This window comes from Diplotaxodon limnothrissa, linkage group LG11 (assembly GCF_057381915.1).
Source record: "Diplotaxodon limnothrissa isolate DT_005_m linkage group LG11, D_limnothrissa_male_GT1.1, whole genome shotgun sequence".
NCBI classification, from domain to species: domain Eukaryota; kingdom Metazoa; phylum Chordata; class Actinopteri; order Cichliformes; family Cichlidae; genus Diplotaxodon; species Diplotaxodon limnothrissa.
In genome coordinates, this window is record NC_140606.1 from 30350575 (window position 1) to 30368402 (window position 17828).

General features: G+C 41.6%; 3 protein-coding genes across 4 annotated transcripts; 1 reads left to right on the plus strand and 2 right to left on the minus strand.

Moving 5' to 3' along the window:
• Nucleotides 1–435: 435 nt before the first annotated feature.
• On the minus strand, nt 436–8239 carry LOC146623154 (kinesin-like protein KIFC3). Its single transcript, XM_085365734.1, has 19 exons — nt 8138–8239; nt 7875–7971; nt 7580–7731; nt 7207–7459; nt 5154–5326; nt 4717–4782; nt 4314–4451; nt 4037–4234; nt 3627–3800; nt 3140–3287; nt 2901–3031; nt 2673–2784; nt 2418–2599; nt 2236–2340; nt 2021–2151; nt 1808–1928; nt 1550–1679; nt 676–905; nt 436–561 (listed from the first exon to the last, which is right to left on the minus strand). Exons 1-19 carry the CDS (start codon nt 8237–8239, stop codon nt 436–438), a joined length of 2769 nt encoding a protein of 922 aa, XP_085221860.1.
• A 2457-nt stretch (nt 8240–10696) lies between these two features.
• On the minus strand, nt 10697–11579 carry LOC146623155 (transmembrane protein 276-like). The gene is made up of 2 exons (XM_085364926.1): nt 11490–11579; nt 10697–11239 (listed from the first exon to the last, which is right to left on the minus strand). Exons 1-2 carry the CDS (start codon nt 11577–11579, stop codon nt 10697–10699), a joined length of 633 nt encoding a protein of 210 aa, XP_085221052.1.
• Nucleotides 11580–12299: 720 nt separating this feature from the next.
• Nucleotides 12300–16797, plus strand: cep72 (centrosomal protein 72). 2 transcript variants are annotated; one of them, XM_085365735.1, is made up of 14 exons: nt 12300–12375; nt 12614–12741; nt 13226–13418; nt 13500–13608; nt 14503–14654; nt 14750–14808; nt 14889–14931; nt 15218–15418; nt 15498–15679; nt 15799–15892; nt 15988–16166; nt 16253–16379; nt 16452–16563; nt 16712–16797. In XM_085365735.1, the coding sequence occupies exons 1-14, from the start codon at nt 12300–12302 to the stop codon at nt 16770–16772; spliced, it is 1716 nt and encodes a 571-aa protein (XP_085221861.1). In that variant the 3' UTR covers nt 16773–16797. The 2 variants fall into 2 exon arrangements, with proteins under 2 accessions (XP_085221861.1, XP_085221862.1); XM_085365736.1 differs by having other exon boundaries at nt 15287–15418.
• Nucleotides 16798–17828: the final 1031 nt, after the last annotated feature.

A 17828-nucleotide genomic window follows, 5' to 3' on the forward strand; every position in this document is an offset into this window, starting at 1 on the left:
AAAAGTGAAGTGCTGATATTGTGGCTCTGGAAGCTTATCAAACCTGTATGAGCAGGTTTGTAGCTCTAAACACTGATGATCACAGGAAACGACAGATCCTGGATTTTTGCATTTAAGAAACTGAGCTAGAGTGATCAGAGGAAGCATCAAAGTTCTGACAGTGGGACGAGTTAGATGATGTTTTGGCACTCGGAGTGGAAGAATAAATACGCCTGCATGCAGATTTTAACAATAATAAAGGGAACAGAAGCAGAAAATGGCAAAGCGGAGAATAAAATCCTCAATACTTAACCTTGATTGCAGGCTGGCATTTGGTGCCAAGTAGACGCCTGCAGATTTAGCCCTTGAGCACGATTGCTCGTAATCTTGTTGATAGTGTGGAGTTTTCATTTGCTGGTACTGACCGATTCATTCATTGCTAGTGGTTCAAGGCTGTCAGTCACACTGTCCTCCACCCGATTCAATCTTCCTGGCAGCAGGACCCAGTTCCACCTTGCACACCCTCTGAGCAAACTTCAGCGAGCACAAGGTCTCTCCCACATTACTCTCCAGAGCAGAAACCTTTAGTAAAACAATTTGAACAAAAATGATGCTCCTTATAAGAATTTATATTTACTGTAAATGATCACAGGCTTATAAATCAGGTATTAAGTAGGACTGGAGCAGTAATCTTACCTGCACAACCATGACAGTTTTGCTGCCCTTTCCCAGGGAGTCTTGCAATAAATAAGTAAGACGGGAGTTCCTGAAGGGGATGTGTGTCTGCCGAGCCCTAAGTGCCTGAATTACGTCTCCCAGTGCCAGCAAAGAGCGGTTAATATTCTGGGCCTCTTTCAGCCTCTCTCCCTCTGCACCGGACTTCCACACCCTCTCCGAGCCAGCCAGGTCCACCAGGTTCAACTTGCCTGGGGAGCGAAAAAGTAATGTCAGCAATAAAGTCAGTCATTCCAACAAAGACTCATACCAGATGTTTGTCTTATACACTTAACCCCTGCTTCTCATCCCAACCTTTACACACTGATACCCGTGTGAAGAGACAGTTTTAAAGGGTAAATTCACAGCCTGCCCTCACCTAAATTTAAAGTAGGTATTAGACTGTAAACCATGATAATAAGTGATATTAAGTGGCTTGGACGAGTCAAAACTGCATTTTCTGTCAGAGTAAAGATGTTTAATTACACATTTAATTCCTGAGATATCTAAATGTAAGATAAAGGAAGTGAAATTTCACTAACACATCTACAAGATAAAGATTTTTCTACATGACAAATGTGTAAAATTACAGAAAGACTTCTAGTAGCTCACTGCCGCAACTGTCCCTCAATCATAAAACATAAAATAGCATAAATGGCTGTGGGGGTGGACTTGAACAAACTTGAAAAACAATACAGGCAAAAGTCCAAAAATGTATTCCCTCCTTTATATTTTCCAAAGCCGTCCAGCGGGCTGGATTGGCGTTTTTGATGTGCTGATTCTGACCCCCGCACCTTATGTTTGACACCCTTGTGTAAACGTTCCATCTTGAACCAGAAATGCATTAATAGCTGACCTGTGGTTTTGGAACCAGTGGCGAGGTCAGTGCCCTGAACAGTGATACAAAGCAGGGCATGGGAGCGGGAGCTGTGCTGGTTCATCTGAGTGCCAAAGGTAATCCTGTTCCTTCGGGCTGTTGCTAGAATCTGGATTAGCAATCAATCAATTAGCATAAGTGTAATCATTTTTCTAATGCTGAATCATAATTCAAAAAATTGCATCTGTGTGGGTGTTTGAAAACAAATAAAAAGAAGAGAAGCAAACATTTTTTTACCTTTTTGATGTGCTGAAAGCTCTTTACTTCGATGACCCTGAGGCCCGGCACGTGCAGCTGTCCTGTTCCATCCGGGTTGATCTTTATGTCCAGTTTCTCTCCATCTTTACTCAGCAGGTCTCTAAAATACAAATTACAAGTAGCCACATCTACAAGTGGTAGTTATTATTTAGGTAAGGCTCTATCGAAAGAAAAAAAAGAGGAAAGCTGTACCTTAGCACCTCATTGTAGATCTCCACAGAGCTGACTGTGACACTGTAAGACCACATGTCCTTCCTCTCCTCAATCTCACTGAAGAGATGTTTCAGTGCTCGCTGGTTGATACCTGGGTTTTCCACAGTACCCTGGAAATAAAAAGGGTACTTAGCTTGTATATTAAACCTTTAAATGTCTATTATGAGTAGCACGTACAGTAATCAGTGTTTTACCTCCATAGTGTAGGTTTTTCCAGAGCCCGTCTGTCCGTAAGCAAATATGCAGACGTGGTATCCATCGATGCAGGACGTCACAAGAGGTTCAATCTCCTGGAAGACCTGAGGAAACCAAAATAAAGGTTAGCGGTCTTCCTGCTGTACAATAATACTTCCTTTACACGTGTCATCTTTATTACCTCTTCCTGTGTGGACTGTGGGTGGAAGATTTTGTCCATTTCAAAGATGCGAGCCTTTCCTTTGCTCAGCACCGAGAGCGAGGACTCGTTGTTGGGGTCCGTCGTCACGACCACCGAGTGGTCCTCTCCGTGCTGGTCCTCCTTTAGCACTGGCTTCACGCGACACAGCACGCGAATGTTGCCTGCAAACAGGGAGCTCGCTCAGTGATGCTGATTTTACTTGGTGCGGCCAGTTTGAACCTTTCAGTGTTATACCTTTAAGCTCCACCAGCTGCTCGTGATACTTCCTGCGCAGTGCGACTTCTTTCCTGTATTTCTCCAGGAGATCTTTGTTGGCTTCAGACATCTCACTAATAGCAGCTGAAATCTGCAACATCAAAAGACAAAAAAAAAAAACAAAACCCAAAAACCCTCCATCATGAAACCTTTTGATTTGGTCAGATAGGCAAATTTATTAAACATAGTTCTCAAGGCACCACATACCTGTTTTTTTGCTTCGCTGATAGCTGCTCCATAAAACTCTGAGAAATTTCGAACCTGGCTCCTCAGGCTGGCGTAGTCTGTCTTCATAGAGCGTAAAGTTGGAGGAAGTGATGTCAGACGCTTCTGCAAGCCTGACAAAAGGCAAAAAAAAATCCAGTTTTTTCAAATCCAGTTGCTTTTTTATTTCAATTCCTCTTGGAGAAACCAAGAGTTCTTTTCCTGGAGGTTCAGTTACTCACTGAAGAATTGGTCCTGCAGGTTCTGAAAGTGTTCTGCTGAGCAGTTTGCAGCAGCCTTCACAGCCTCCTCCTTCCTCTCCTCCAAGTGGCCGATCTCTTTCAGCAGCTCCTCTTTCAGTTTACTGATTTCTTGTTCATACGCCGCAATCTGTAAGAGGTTCAGCAGAGCAGCTTGTCAGTCTGTGAGCTCGACTGCTGCAGTATGTGCAGATTCTGCTCTGCAATCACTTCTTCTGTCAATGAAACTGTGAATTTCCAGCAGCAACACAGAAACATCCTCCTTCTGACTTTGATTATCCATCCTGTGATGATGTGTTAACTAAACGGGGTGTTTTTTGATTTATACCTCTTTTTTTGGAACTTCTTCCACCCAACAGCTAACAAAGGTAATTCATTTCTTTATTTGCTGCTGCCTGTGACAAAAGCTCAAACATTGGTGGAGCACATTGTCCCTACTTGTGCAAATGGTACTGCCAATGTTCGTCACCTTGTGTTGCAGATTACAGCTGTATTCGTCTGACTTCCTGATCTGTTCCTCCAGCTGTTTGCACCGCTCATTCTGACCGGACAGCCTTTCGGACAACAACTCATTCCTCTGTCTGGCTTTGGTTAGCTGCTTTACTGTGGCTGGAGATTCCACCTCCACGGTCTGCGTGACATACTGGCAGAGAAGATACATCTAGTTAGGGGCATTTTCTCTAAAATAATATGAAAAGATATTGTCAGTATACCCAAATCAAATTATCTACATTATTAATTCTTTATATGTGTGTTTCTACTCAACAATATAAGTTACGAAATCAGTCACAAAGCATTTCTGTCATTTTCTTCATCATCTTGAAAAGTTTATGGCCATTGTTCAAATCCATTTAAAAAATTCTCCAAAATAAGATTTACCTTAATAATGGGCTCCTTGCCTCGCTCTCTATCCAACTCCAGCTGTAGGTCTCTCACTCTGTCCTCTCTCTTCCTCAGCTCCTCGCCTCTTCTCCACTCGCTTTGTTCACTCCGTCGCTCCATTTGCGACAGCTGCTCAGCACGCTGCTGTAGGGAGAGCTCCAGCTGCTGCACTCTGCCACGGAGGTTCTCATTTTCCTAAAGCAAAGTAGATTACAAGTTTAAGAAGGCCTAAACTGAATGTCTGTGAGCACTCAGCTGTGCTGGTCCCTCTCACCTTGATGAGCATGGTGCTCGACTGGGAGGGGATGGTTGAGAGCTGCTGCAGGAGGCCTTGAGTTACGCTCAGGCTCTGTTTCAGACTCTCATTCTCTGCTGACAGACACAGGACCCGCTTCTCCGAGTCTGTGGCCCCCTGAGGACATGAAACATAAGGCTGAGGACCAACATATTAACAGAAAAAATCCCATCATTTATCAGAAAAATGTCTATTTAGTATATGTATACATTTAGGTCAATGTTTTTTTTAAAAGTAATTTCTAGTTAAGGTTTTGTACAAGGCAATCAGACCACTGCTTGGCTATTTTTAACTTGGTCGTGTGGCAGCTCAGCTGATGAAGTGGACACTCACAAAGACTTGAGAAACGATTAAGTCAATAGTTTGACCGTGCAGCTCTTACAGTGGCTGTTCTCAGTCTTGACAGCTCCTCCTCACGCTCCTCGATGCAGCTCTTCAGCTCATCAATCTGTGCAAAATTACAAAACCATGTTTTTTTTTACAGACATTTAAAACTAAAATTTACTTTTATTACATGTAACATAATGTCAAGCTGATGATTTATGTGCACATATTTTTTACTTTTTATATTTTGTGATATATTTTGAGAGACCCTTCCAGAAAGGCAGCATAGAATAGATAACAGAACGACAGCGTAACACCCAAGAGGATATGTTTGTGCTTTAACTGGATTAGCCTTTTTCAGTATATACATGCATTCATAATAAAACAAAATCTAAAAACTCACTGAAAGTTAAAGAGCAACTTTGGATTTCAGGTGGCATTTTTTCTTGCTTAAATTGGTCTAGCCTAGGAGCTAACTAGTAAGGAGTGGTCTACCTGCTGTTGAAAGGTTTGTATTCGAGAGTGTCTGTCCCTTTCCTTCTGCTCCAGCTGGGAGTGCAGCAGACGGAGTTCTCCTCTCAGCCTACTCCTCTCACCCTGCAGGCCGTGCAGGGACTGCACCAGCCTGTGAACCCCAGCTTGTGCCCCTTCATCACTACTAGACTCACCTGGTGGACCAAATAACATCCATTATAATCATCAGCCTAAGCGCAAACAAGGTCTTTGTAAACATATTAATATTATGCCAGTCACAAATAGTCAGAATCAATAACATCTGAACTTCCACTCACTCGTTTTCTTTTTTAAATGCAGTAATTTTAATTTAATACCACTTCTACAGTGCACCTAAAAGCTTCCAAGTGACTGTAATATTAATGAAAATGAAAAGTGTGCTGAAAGCTCCCTCACCCACCATGTGAAAAATGCAACAACCTATTAAAAAAAGAGCCTATTGTCCAACAAGAACCTGAGCTGCATGCCCGACAGCTTTTAATCGCTTTCCTCCTCCTCAATGATTCATCGGGTTCTGTCACGTCTAATTTTCCTTGCTGGGCTCTTTGCTAATTTTATCAACGCGTTATGTCAGATTTCATTGCTGTATCAAAAAGAGGTGGTGGTGCAAGATATTGAAAAACAAAAAGGAGACGAGGCCACAGCTGTGAATTAGTGGTGCAGGCGTAAATGTGTTGGCAAGCACTTGAAGCTGCAGAGGTACTAATGTAACGATGTGAATTTTAAGACAGCAGCTTGAAATGGTGCATGAAAATGTATGTTAAACTCTGATAAATGTCATCTGCATGCAGGGCAAACCATTCGGTTTAAATACTGAATGAAAGATCACAGACAAAGACACAAACTGGTTTACCTGCTGCACACCCAAGAGGCACAGAACCAGTCCTGCATGACACTAAACAAACAAACCAGACAGACTTGTAACCCTGGGACGTAGGCCTTGGGCTATTTTTAGTCCAGCACGTTTACACGTGCTGCCTAGCATGTGCCCGACCTTGTAAGTGCATTTGCAGGAAATAAAACAGCACTAACAGCCCTGTTTTATTCATGACAAAGAGTCACTGAGTCGCTACACAAGTACCACAAAGTCTCACCGCATACTCACATATCTTTATGCAGAAACTACAGAGCCAGCACTCAAGGCCTTAAACACGCCTACTTATAGAGATGCTTATAATCTGGTTTGGGTTATCATGCATATTGAGGTATTCCTCTGAGGCTATATAAGTGAGCTTGAGATCTACAGAGCTGTTAACAACCTGACCATATGCACAACACCGAGGGAGAGAATACACTGCTGCGATGTCAAAGAGCCATTTGGTCAAATCTGAAGCACATCAGATACAAACATCTAAAGCTCTGCGGTCAGTTGCAGCTGTACAGTGTCTGTCTGGCTTCTGTGACATCATTACTGCCAAACGTCTTGCATCCTAATAAATCTGATTAACCTGTTTTTCTACAAAAGTGCTGCCTCGCATGTACTTTGTGTTCCCAGTTAGATAAAATCAAACTCTTTTCTAAAGCTGGGTAGGTGGACAACTTAAAAGGCACACACCCACATTAAATGTAGTTGAACTACATAATACCCCATGACAATGAACCAAAACACTTAGTCATCATGCTTTAAATCTCTCGTTCTCAATGCTCTTCACATTTTTTAAGCAGTAATGGAATATTGTAGAATTTTCTCCACTGTAACAGAGAGAACATGAGCCCTGTCTCATTTAAAATACAGAACCTAGTCCATTCGTTTTCATTCATTGTCCTGCTAATTCATCTTCCTCCAACTACCCACTCTGGAATCTCATAAATCTACCTTCAGACATGTGTAATTTTCACCACCTCTTTTCCCACCAGCTGAGTGGATGGGTTTATTGAAACAGCCCCTTGACCTTTTCCTCATTTTTGTCTCACACACTCCATGACAATACACCGCAATCTCACGCTCCCCTTATTTTCCCTTCCCCCATCGCTCCTTCCCTCCCCCCTCTATCATATCTCCTCCTTTTCTCCAACCTCATCCCAGCTCTCTCACCCTCGCTCAGTGGACTGGGGCACTGTTGCTGGCTGATGGCCTCTTCCAGACTGCTGATGATGCTGTTCTTGTCCCGGAGACGCTGGCGGTAGGAGGCTCGGAGAGCCTTCATCTGGCGGCGGTGCTGGACTCGGTGCCTCTTCAGCTGGACCCGGTACTGGTCAGCCTGCTGCTGCAGTTGCTGGAAATGGGAGTACTGCTCCAGAAAACTCAGCAAGTGGGACATCACTGCCACCAGGGGAGACTCTGCCAACTATGCAGCGAAGAGCGCACACAAACACACGCACATAAACCTTAGTAATGTGCAGAATGCCCCGGTTTGGGGAAATCGAGCTCGTGTTATTCTGTCCTACATCAGTTGGACACTTGTTACCTTTCCTGTTGTTTCGAGCTGAACCTGGGAAGCTCTTCTCTTCTCAGCATCCTGCTTGAAAGATAGAAAAGCGGCCAGAGGAGTGCAAGCTGGGATGTCAGGGGTGTCTTCCACATCTTCATCGCTCATTTCATCTGTGTCACTGCTGCTGCCTGGATGACATCGCATCACACAAGCAATAGAGTCAAGGAATGTATGTACTTATTGATCTCTTGTAGACAAAAACAAAAGTGTTATTCCTAAATACTTTCATTTTATGGTTAAAAATGCCCAGAAAGACTATTTGAGCACCCACTTGATTCACTAAAGCGAGCACAAGCTTTTTTTCCCACTTTGGGGGTGTGGCCATCTCTCCTCCTGCTCCTTGTTTCCATGGAAACAGGTCCTGGCTCCTGAGCACAGCATCATATATAAGAGTCAGTAACACAGTAAAATAGACATGCATACAGCAGCATTGTATACATCCTTTGTTAGTGAGCTTATGGCCTGCATGTTCCCCCCCATTTATTTATTTCAATCGAGAACCCCCGAGGCTGGACATGATATGGCTAGACGTACATCTGGGGAATCTCCACACGCCCCTTCCAAGGCTTCCTCCTCCTCCTCCTTCTTAAAGACAGTGTAGAAGATGTAGACCAAAAGGGAGTAAAAGGCATACATCTCCACGCTGCCCAAGAGTCTCTATAGATGACAAATGAGGTCATTAATAGCACGCATCTTTACAAAGGTGGAGAAAAGCAGAATTTTATTTTTGTACTCTTATACTAACGAAACATTTAATATCAATGATTTTTAAAGGTTACATAATAACAAAATCTAGTGCAAATACACAATGACTTCTACAGAGGTGAAACATTGTTTCTATTGTAACAATCGCTCTGTTCCATCACAATAAAACGCTTCGACTTCTTTACCTTATCAAATGAATTCTCCTCTTTGGTGTCGACTCTCCGACATTCCAATCGTTCGTGTTCCACTTTCAGCTTCCATCTGTATTCCCAGTGATGACTCTTCCCATGCAGCTCTTGTTCTCAGAGCTGCAACAGCATCTCACAGCTGTGTGCAGCTCCTCTGTGCCTCCTTCCCAACCGTCCTCTCCTCTCTCCTCCCCTTTGCTCCATCTACAGGCTGCATCTGCAGCGAGCATGCTCAGTGCAGTTTCCCGATGCGCTGCAGTGGTGAAGTGACAGATACAGGCAGTCATGGAGACAGATTGAGGTTGTAGGTTTGATGCCAGCGGTCGCAGTCAGGGGTGACAGTGACCATAAAAGGTGCTCGGAAAAATCAGAAGCTGCAGCTTCATGCATCTGAAAACATCGGAATGGTTTCAAGGAGTAAAAAAGTGGTTTAACAATGATAGATAGCACAACAGTGAGATGGCTGTCAGGTTTTACATGTTTGTTTATTTAACAAGTTAAATACAAAATGTCAAACTTCTAAATGGTCAAAAAATAGAAAACTAACACTTTAAAAGGCAACAATTACCATAACATTTTGGATTTCCCACAAAAATGCTAAAAAGCATCAGTGTTCATCTTTTCCCTGAAGACTGACATAGGCAGTCCCAGAGAAAGGCACAGATGCTTGCACATATACTGCAAAAAGGAAAAACTGCTGAGGAAGCTGCTCACACCCCTGAAATCTTTAGGGAGCCTCTGCAGCGTCCACTACAAATGACTGTAAGGAATATCAATATCTCACAAGGTCAATGTAAATGACATGGGACACAGTGAAACGAGGGTGGTTTAAACAGGCCAGGTTGTTTCAAGTACCAAGACAGCTGATACAAACCAAGAAAGTTTTTTTTTCCTTCTTTAAATTAACTGATAAGAATCAAACAGTTGTGATGAGATAAGGGCTGGGCCAAAACCTTCAGCCACTGCAGATTTTTTTTCTTAAACAGACATCGTGCTGAGTTTGCAGAACAAATATCACCCAGACTCTGAGGCAGCTGGAAACCACAACATTAAAACTGTTAGAAGAGCCGGAAGATGGAAGAACACTGCTAAAAAGGAAATTCATACAGGAAGTTCAAATATACAAATGACATCTTTAGAATAGTCAAACACAACATATGTTAAGTAGACTTCTACAAAAAGGGTATCTTCAGTCATGGTCTCTTGGTTTGGCTGTATGTTCCAGAAAATGCAGAGGCAAGCAAAAACAAGCATTACAAAAAGGACTATTGTAATATTCATGCTGTGGTACTATCATGCTGGAAAATTTTCCCATCTTTAATTTCATCCAGAATTATTTCTTTAATGTTTGGAAATTCTTCTAAATTACTGTTTATATTCTTCCCTGTTTAAAACTATGCTTTCCTTTAGTACATGTGCTCTCTGAGACGATGAACCACAAATCCTGATGCTTTTCCCTGAATCTCCCTATATCGCTTATTTATTTTTATAGGAAATAGGAATAGGAAATCCCAGTCACCCTAAAATCCAATTTTTAAATCCTATTAAAAGTTTCAGCTTCCCACACCCTCAGCTGGCACCTTCAGTTTCTTGGGTTTTTTAATAGATACGTTTCAAATTCATAAATCATGTTTAACTTTTTGGTACCGCCCTCAACAACCCCCCACCCGCAAACTTATTTCTTACATCCTTGATTCCTCTCCTAGTGAGGTGAGGATAAGACATCATCACACACATAGAAACAGTATGGGTCTTACAGAGCAGATAGACAAAGGTCAGAGGAGACAAGGAGGCAAAAGGTAGAGATATGAGACAAGCCCACAACAAGCCCCCTTACCTTCAACACAGGATTTTTTAACCAGTTCTTTTAACTTGGGATTAATTTACACAAGTATAATGTTTGTTTTTATCAAAAGGCAGTGTGCATAGATTTCACTTAAATAAAGTAACACAGACTCACTGTCTTTACTACATACATGCTTACTGCCATGTTTCATTTACTCCCCAAAAGCTCATTATGAGCCATAAAAATGCTGCATGATGATGCAGGAAAAAGATAAATGTCAAATCCTTGAGAAGGCTGAACCAGCTATTACTGGAGCTATTATTTATTATATTGACACATTAATAGGCATATTAGATTTCTGCATTTTTCTAGTTTGTCAGTCACATCTGTCACAGTCCTAGATACCAGAGATTTCTATGAACTTAAATAGACAGCTTGGTCAGTCACATCAAACAGAAACTTGCCAAGAGCAAGAGTTGATACCCAACAGCCTATAAACAGTGACCCCTTTAAAAGCCACTTCATCAGTCCTTCTGTAGCAGCTGGAAAAAGCAGAGGAGCAAAAGTTTTTGTTCCAAACCTCTGAGTCAGCAGTAAGGGGAGGCTGAGGGCCATGCTCCCAAAGGCCCCTGAAGCATTACCAGCAAACAAACACACCATCAGGCAGCAGGAGAGGGATGATAGGCCCAGACAGCGAGTCATAATTGTGAGAGTATCTGCTGAGAGCCAGTCAGAGAGTCCGAGCAGCAGGCAAGAACCACAGAGGAGAATCTGTGCTGTGTTATGGTCCTGACTGAGCCAAAGGAAATCAAAGGAGACCAACACTGGAGCCAGCACCTCAGCAGCCCATTCTGCTTCTCTCTGCAGGGAGGTTAGGTACGGGCTGGAGGGATGCAAGAGGGAAATTGCTGCAGAGATCCCAAGCAGAAAGAAGCCTACTGAAGGTGCTCTGTGGACCTGCAGAGAGAGAATGACCAAGTTTGATACTGGCTGGATAGATAGATTCACAAATGTCAAGTGAAAGATTTACGGTTTACTGCTAAAAGTTAGATGCAAAAGAAAAAGAAAACTAAAATAAAGGGAAATAGCTGAGGAAAGAAGGCCAAACCCAAGGATATTAAGTTTACTATCATTTATTAAAAGCAGAAACTACTCATTTACTACAAATAAATGTCCACACACAGATACTACATTGAGTGATACCCACCTTAAATAGTTTGTAAGAGGAGTGGAGTGCAGTGGCTGTCAAAATTATGTTGAAACATGACGTGACCCACTCTGTTAGATAGGACGCCATTGATCCTGGGAGACACGGCTAGAGAACACCAGGAAAATTACAGTCTTAATCAGCGTGTTTTTAGTTAGCTATTAAAACTGGAGACGGTGTCAAAATTTTAAAAATTTCACTGACAAACAGAGAAAACAATCAGCACCAAACTTTAGATAGGAACCACAATTGTAGCAGGAACAGCGGCCGTTTGTTTTGACACGTGACAAACAAGGATTTGGCAATGCGCAGGCGCAAAATGGTGCATTCAAGGCCATTCGTAAACCCTGCAACTATTCTAACCAAAATGACCACCAGGTTTGAAATGCTTTACGGATTACTTGATTATTTCTCATCTTTTTTTTGAGCCCGTGTTTTATACAGATATCTGAAACAATGCAATTTTGTTTTCAAAAAATCTGAAAGCTCTCATTAATTAGCTGAATATGTTTGGTCGAACTAAAAAATATTAACCTGCATTTTCAAAGTTATATTTTAATATGTACACTCAAACTCTCAATAAACTGACGTCTAACAACTTTAGCAAATAACAAGAAGTAGTAGTTAATGAACATACATCACTTTGTGATGTATGTTCGTGATCTTTTATCTAGAAATGTGCTATATAAATAAAATTTTACTTACTTACTTACTTACTTACGGTTTGTATAAAACCTCCAGTAACAAAAGTGAAACAGGAAAGACGGTATTTATTTTTCAGGCCATGAAGGCAGCAGAACTTCGAAAAGTATGGCGGCGAAGTGTTTGACAACACTAACAGAGCAGTGGATACGTGAAAGATTAAGGCTAAAACACCCGTGTCTCGGTAACTTTACATCCAAGCTAATATATACACTATGTAGGAGTAATCAGCAGCTAACTTTAAGGGTGAGACAGGGACATCAGACATTTGCTGTTGGAAAGTACTGTAGCTAGATACTCTGCCAGGCCAGAGCATCAGTAGATAAGCTAACGAGAGCTAGCGTAGCAATAAATGCTTCCTGCTCCAGACCACATCACCATAACATCTTAAAGTTATTACTTTTTTAATTTTGTTTAAATAGGCGACGTGCGGACATTGAGCCTTCCGGGGACATGTGAGGAGAAGATCAGACACCTGGGAAATGGTCTGAGTAACTTTATCCGTCTGAAATCTCTGGATCTCTCCTGTAATGCACTCGTTTCAGTTGAGGTTAGTTTTAGATTGTTTTAAAAAAAAAAAATGGAATTCACAATTTATACTACTACTGAAGAAAGAGTCAGAGTTTAATAATTATAAATGATTAAGTGCAGTAGTGGTGTATAAACTATTTGATAGTTTGAGCAATCTCCCTCTAGGAATTTGAAGACATTTGTGAGTCCTCGTTGAACATGCTAATCACACTAGATGCAGTCTGTGTTGGCCTAACATGTAGTTACATTTCTAGGGAAGCTGCAGGGTTTCGTGGGGGGGGGGGGGGGTTATGGTGGCTAGTGTTTAAATTACCCACTGAAGTATAAATCCCATGTAAGCCTATTGCAGCACACCTAAGATTACCCTGAACACTAAAACTGCATGTTCTTATGCTGATATCGGCCAATACTGTATATTTTGTACATCAAGTAATATAATATATTGCATGACTAATAATATTTGCAGAGTCTGTATCTTAACCGTTCTATTGGTTTGTTCTCAGGGTGTGCAACATTTAAAAATGCTACAGAGGCTGATCCTCTACTATAACTGCATACCTTCTCTTGAAGAAGTGAAAGTACTGTTTGAGCTGCCATCGTTAAAAGAGTTGGACCTCAGGCTCAACCCTCTGGCCAAAAATAATCCACAGTACCGCCTTTACTTGGTGCATGCCATGCCCACCCTGCGCAAGCTAGGTAAGATGTTGTTTTGTTGCCCAGAATTTGCTCATCTCATGTCAGGTTTTAAAATAATAAGTTCTCCTCGTTGATTTACAGATAGCTGTTCAGTCAGAGATGCTGAGCGTAAATCTGCCTTGATGCAGTTCTCTTCTGAACTTCTTCCTCAGCAGATGAGCTTCTCTTTGAATCTGATTGATGATCGAAGGTATGCTGAACACAAAATCCTTAATGTAAATGAGCTTCAGCTCATTCTGTTTGATGAAAGAGTCAAATAAAGATCTGATACCAGATTTATAAGTAATATATTTTTGAAAATACTGTTTTTCTCTTATACACTCATGGACACTTTATTAGTTACACCTTACCAGTATTGATTTGGACCCCTTTTGCCTTCAAAACTGCCTTAATTCTTCATGGCACAGATTAATCGAGGTGCTGGAAACATTCTTCAGAGATTTTGGGACATATTACACGATAACATCACACAGCTGCTGCAGATTTGTCAGCTCCACATCCATGATGTGACTCTTCATTTCCACCGCATCCGACAAATGTTCTATTGGATTGAGATCTGGTGGTTGTGGAGGCCATTTCAATACACTGAAGTCACTGTCACGACCAGATTGAGATTATTTGAGCTTTATTTGAGCACGAGCCATAAATCCAGTGAGTTGTGGCCATGTTAACAGCTGATTCGATATTTACATTAACAAGCAGTTGAAAAGGTGTACCTAATACAGTGTCCATTGAGTGTATGCTGTTGTTCATAAAACAAGAATTTCTTCAGACCAGCAGCACAGGCAGCTACCGAGAAATGATAGTAAGGAGCTTAAGTAAGGCTTGACAAAACATTGCTATAAAGTGATCCTTTTCATTTTTAATGATGAGGTTTCGTGGGTACATATGTTGAATTGGCAGAAAAAAAGAAACAGAAATGTGTGCCCACATTGACAGTTTTATGAATCAGAATCATAAGTAGATTTGTTGCAGTTTTATGCATCTTTGGGCTGGTGGAGCACATGAAAATGCAGCGAGACGAGTCTTCTCAACCTCGGTTGCTCGAGCGGCACCATTTGCTGTTTCATTTGTGGTTTTTCAGAAGCAGTGATCGCAGACCAGCTTTAACTGACCGCTTAACCAAGAGCCTTTCTGTCCTGACCGACACTCGTGATATTGAGCTGAACTTTGTTGCCACAAATGATGGAGAGCAAAGTGAAGCTGTCTCTGTGTCATTTCACAAGGAGGCCGATGGTAAGATGTCCAACTCCAAAAATCAAAATCAAACCTGACTAATTCATGTTTCTTTGTTTTAACTTCTGATAAATCCAAACCATCCACTGTTTCAGGTTTCAAAGAGAAAGTTTCTGAAGATTTTAGAAAACAGATGAGCTCAACTCCCAAACAGGTGCTTTTATTGTTACTACAGATTAAATAACATTAACAGTATAAAAGTTCATTATGAAGTAGCTCTGTTCTTATTTTTAGGAAACTGCTAAATCCATCCTCAGGTATCCACTCACTAAAACTGGTAAGCCTATTTTTCTAGTTTAGGAGAGTGCAGTTTTTTTCTATGTCAGTATCTTATTAGAATTGAGATCGCAGAAGAATTATTATGAGAATAAAGCTTTCTTTGAAGGTAAGAAATCCTTATCAGTAAGCAATTATGAAAACAACGTGTGACAGTGTGTATAATCACCACTAGGTGGCGACATAACTTTTCCTGTGGGTTTTTTTTAACACAACGTGCTTGTCAAAGGTCGATTAATATCACTGGGATTTTTTTTTATGTGTGTGTGCCACATGTAACTCGTCAGATAACAGTGAGTCCAAAGGGTCACAGATGAAAGATCTGTCTCATCAAAAAAGCTGCACCTCAATAAAAGTGCCTGAAAGACCAAAAGTGTCCTTTGGCCCCTACATAGAGCAACGTAGACCTGCTCATGGAAACCCAAAGCAAAAGGACTCTCCCAAACAAACCAGACATCCAGCTAAAGGGCATTTTACCCCAAATCCAGGTAGGAAATAAATTTGTGTTTAACAAAATCCCTGAGCTATGATTTCTTTATTCATTCCACATTTTGTAATTTTTACCAGATGAAAGCCTCCGTCACAGTTCCTCATTTATTAATATCCGGCCTCCCAGTCCACGACGCCCTGGTTTGAATCTGTCTGACCCTTTTAACCCCATCTTGCATCCTCCACGACTAACCTACTCCAGCTTCAACAAAACAGACGGGAGCTCCAGCCAGCCTGGGCAAGCTGAGAAGAAAAAAAAGGTTGGCAGCTATTTCGGTCCTCTTACTGATTTGCAAATGACATCGTGAATCATTCCTCATTCATCTGCAGGGTTTTCCTTTGCACATCTATTCATGGAATCTCTGAACTCTCTTCCCAGGGTAGTTATAGGAAACCCCTGGAGATGCTCCTCAACCTCGTGGACAAACACTGGACAGGGGAGAGGTCACTGCATCAAAACAACAACTTCCTGTGTAAGTTTGGACTTTTGGTTTTGAGGAATGCGCTATCTGATTACAGAAGCCTGAGATAACGAATGTCTTCCTATCATCTCTATTTTTGGCCTCAGCTCAGGCAGTCCAGATCCTCTCCATGATGGAAAGCGATATTTCCAGTCGGGAAACTGAGGTCAGGACCTTACGGCGGGAAGCTGATGCACTTCGCTTTCAAGCGGCAGCACGAGAGGAAGAGCACAAAACTGAAGTGCACAACCTCTCCGCTCAGCTGGAGGAAGCTCGGAGAGCGGTGGTGAGTTGATCCACCACTCAAACACAACACCAAGCTTTAGAGAACCATAAGAGTAAACTTTATTCACAGTGTTCACTCTAACACAGGGCAAACTGAACGAGCAGCTGAGGGTCGTTTTAGAGGAAAACGTTGCTCTGCAGAAGCAGCTCATCAAGTTAGAACGCCAATATCTGAAATCTATGATGAAAAGCTCACATGTGTCTCAGATCAGAGGTGGGTGTACTTGCCACTGTGACATAAGCGAACATGCTGCTTTCCCTACTAAGTGTCCCAGTTTGTGTTTAGAAGCTCAGGCCGAAGTAGAGGAACTGAAGAAAGAGATCGAGGGGCTGAGGAAGAAAGTGCAGGAAGCTGAGAAAGTCAAAGAACTTTCAGATATGCTGCAAGAAAGCCACAGGTAAGAAGATAATGCTGTATTAGTGCTGACAGTTGATTTTGTTGTACCTACATGCTCAGTGTGAGTAAACTGATGTAATCTCAATCTCAACTCACCCCCTTGTTGGCTGGTTTTGTGATTTAAATGTGCCTGTGTTTGTGTTCTGCAGGTCTCTGGTGGCTACAAATGAATGCTTGTTAGCAGAGCTGAAGGGAAGTGGGGAACATTAATGCAGAATTTGAACAAAGAGATGCATGCCAGGATAAAAATATCAAAGCAGGACTATGCCGACCGTCATATTAGCATGTGCCAGCAAATATAAACTGCTTAAATTATTTTATTTTTAAAATTACTGCAGATTACTGCAAAATTGTAGTAAGTGCTATACCTTTTTTTATTTTATTCTTTTTTATAAATGTTTCTATTATTTAAAAAAATGTGCATAAGCTGCATTTACTCGATGTAAACAGTAACGGGGAAAGGCAATTCATTCAGGAAGCTTTGTGTATGAGTGTGTGACAGGGCTGTTGTATTAACAAATGATTTTCTGGGGGGGTGTTAGTGAAAAGGTCATAATGCATTTCCTGGATCTGTGGCGGGATCGTCTCTCTTTTGGCTCCTTTTTTAGTTTTTTTTCTGTTTGTAGGTCAGTCTCCATCTGCTTTGCACGCCGCAGTGGAATGAATGCATCTAGATTCCAGCTGCACTGTGACTTTATTTATACCTCTGCCTTCGGGCTGGAGAGATGCGCAGGCAGACATGCACTTTCCTCTTGCTAACACTAAATCAAGCCCTGGCAAACCAGGTTAGAGGTTTGGATGCTACACAAGCTGAATGTCTTCTTTTTCTTTTTATATGAATGTTACAGATCGTTGGTTGGTACTACTTGTAGGGAGTAAACTCCACAAAAAAAGAAAGAAAAGAAAGCAAGAACATAACTACTGTTTCAACAGACACTCCAAAACCTACTCAGCAGAGGTTCCAGGGTGTGCGTGCATGGTTTCTTTTTTTTTTTTTTAATTTTCAATAATGCACTACAAATCATGAACACACTTTAAGAGATCTAAAGAACAAGAACAAAAAAACAAACAGAAAACACACTGCATGCACTGGGGCATAATAGTACATTACAAGTTATTTGAAGGAAAAAAGGACAATATTGTGTCTCCACATTAAAAGGTGCACAGTATTTGGCATTAAGCACAGAAAACGGATCATACTCAAGCTACAAAAACACACTGATAGCTGCTAGTTTTGCACTTGATGCACGAGTTCATCAGCTGAGG

Coding starts and splice junctions, on each gene's coding strand:
- LOC146623154 (XM_085365734.1), bottom strand. CDS start 8,239: ATGTATGCCTTTTACTCCCTTTTGGTCTACATCTTCTACACTGTCTTT. Junction 7,972..8,137: donor CGTGTGGAGATTCCCCAGAT/GTACGTCTAGCC, acceptor TGCTGTGCTCAG/GAGCCAGGACCTGTTTCCAT. Junction 3,801..4,036: donor GCAAGGAGCCCATTATTAAG/GTAAATCTTATT, acceptor CTTCTCTGCCAG/TATGTCACGCAGACCGTGGA.
- LOC146623155 (XM_085364926.1), bottom strand. CDS start 11,579: ATGGCGTCCTATCTAACAGAGTGGGTCACGTCATGTTTCAACATAATT. Junction 11,240..11,489: donor CCTCTTACAAACTATTTAAG/GTGGGTATCACT, acceptor CTCTCTCTGCAG/GTCCACAGAGCACCTTCAGT.
- cep72 (XM_085365735.1), top strand. CDS start 12,300: ATGGCGGCGAAGTGTTTGACAACACTAACAGAGCAGTGGATACGTGAA. Junction 12,376..12,613: donor GCTAAAACACCCGTGTCTCG/GTAACTTTACAT, acceptor TTGTTTAAATAG/GCGACGTGCGGACATTGAGC. Junction 15,893..15,987: donor TCAAAACAACAACTTCCTGT/GTAAGTTTGGAC, acceptor TTTTGGCCTCAG/CTCAGGCAGTCCAGATCCTC.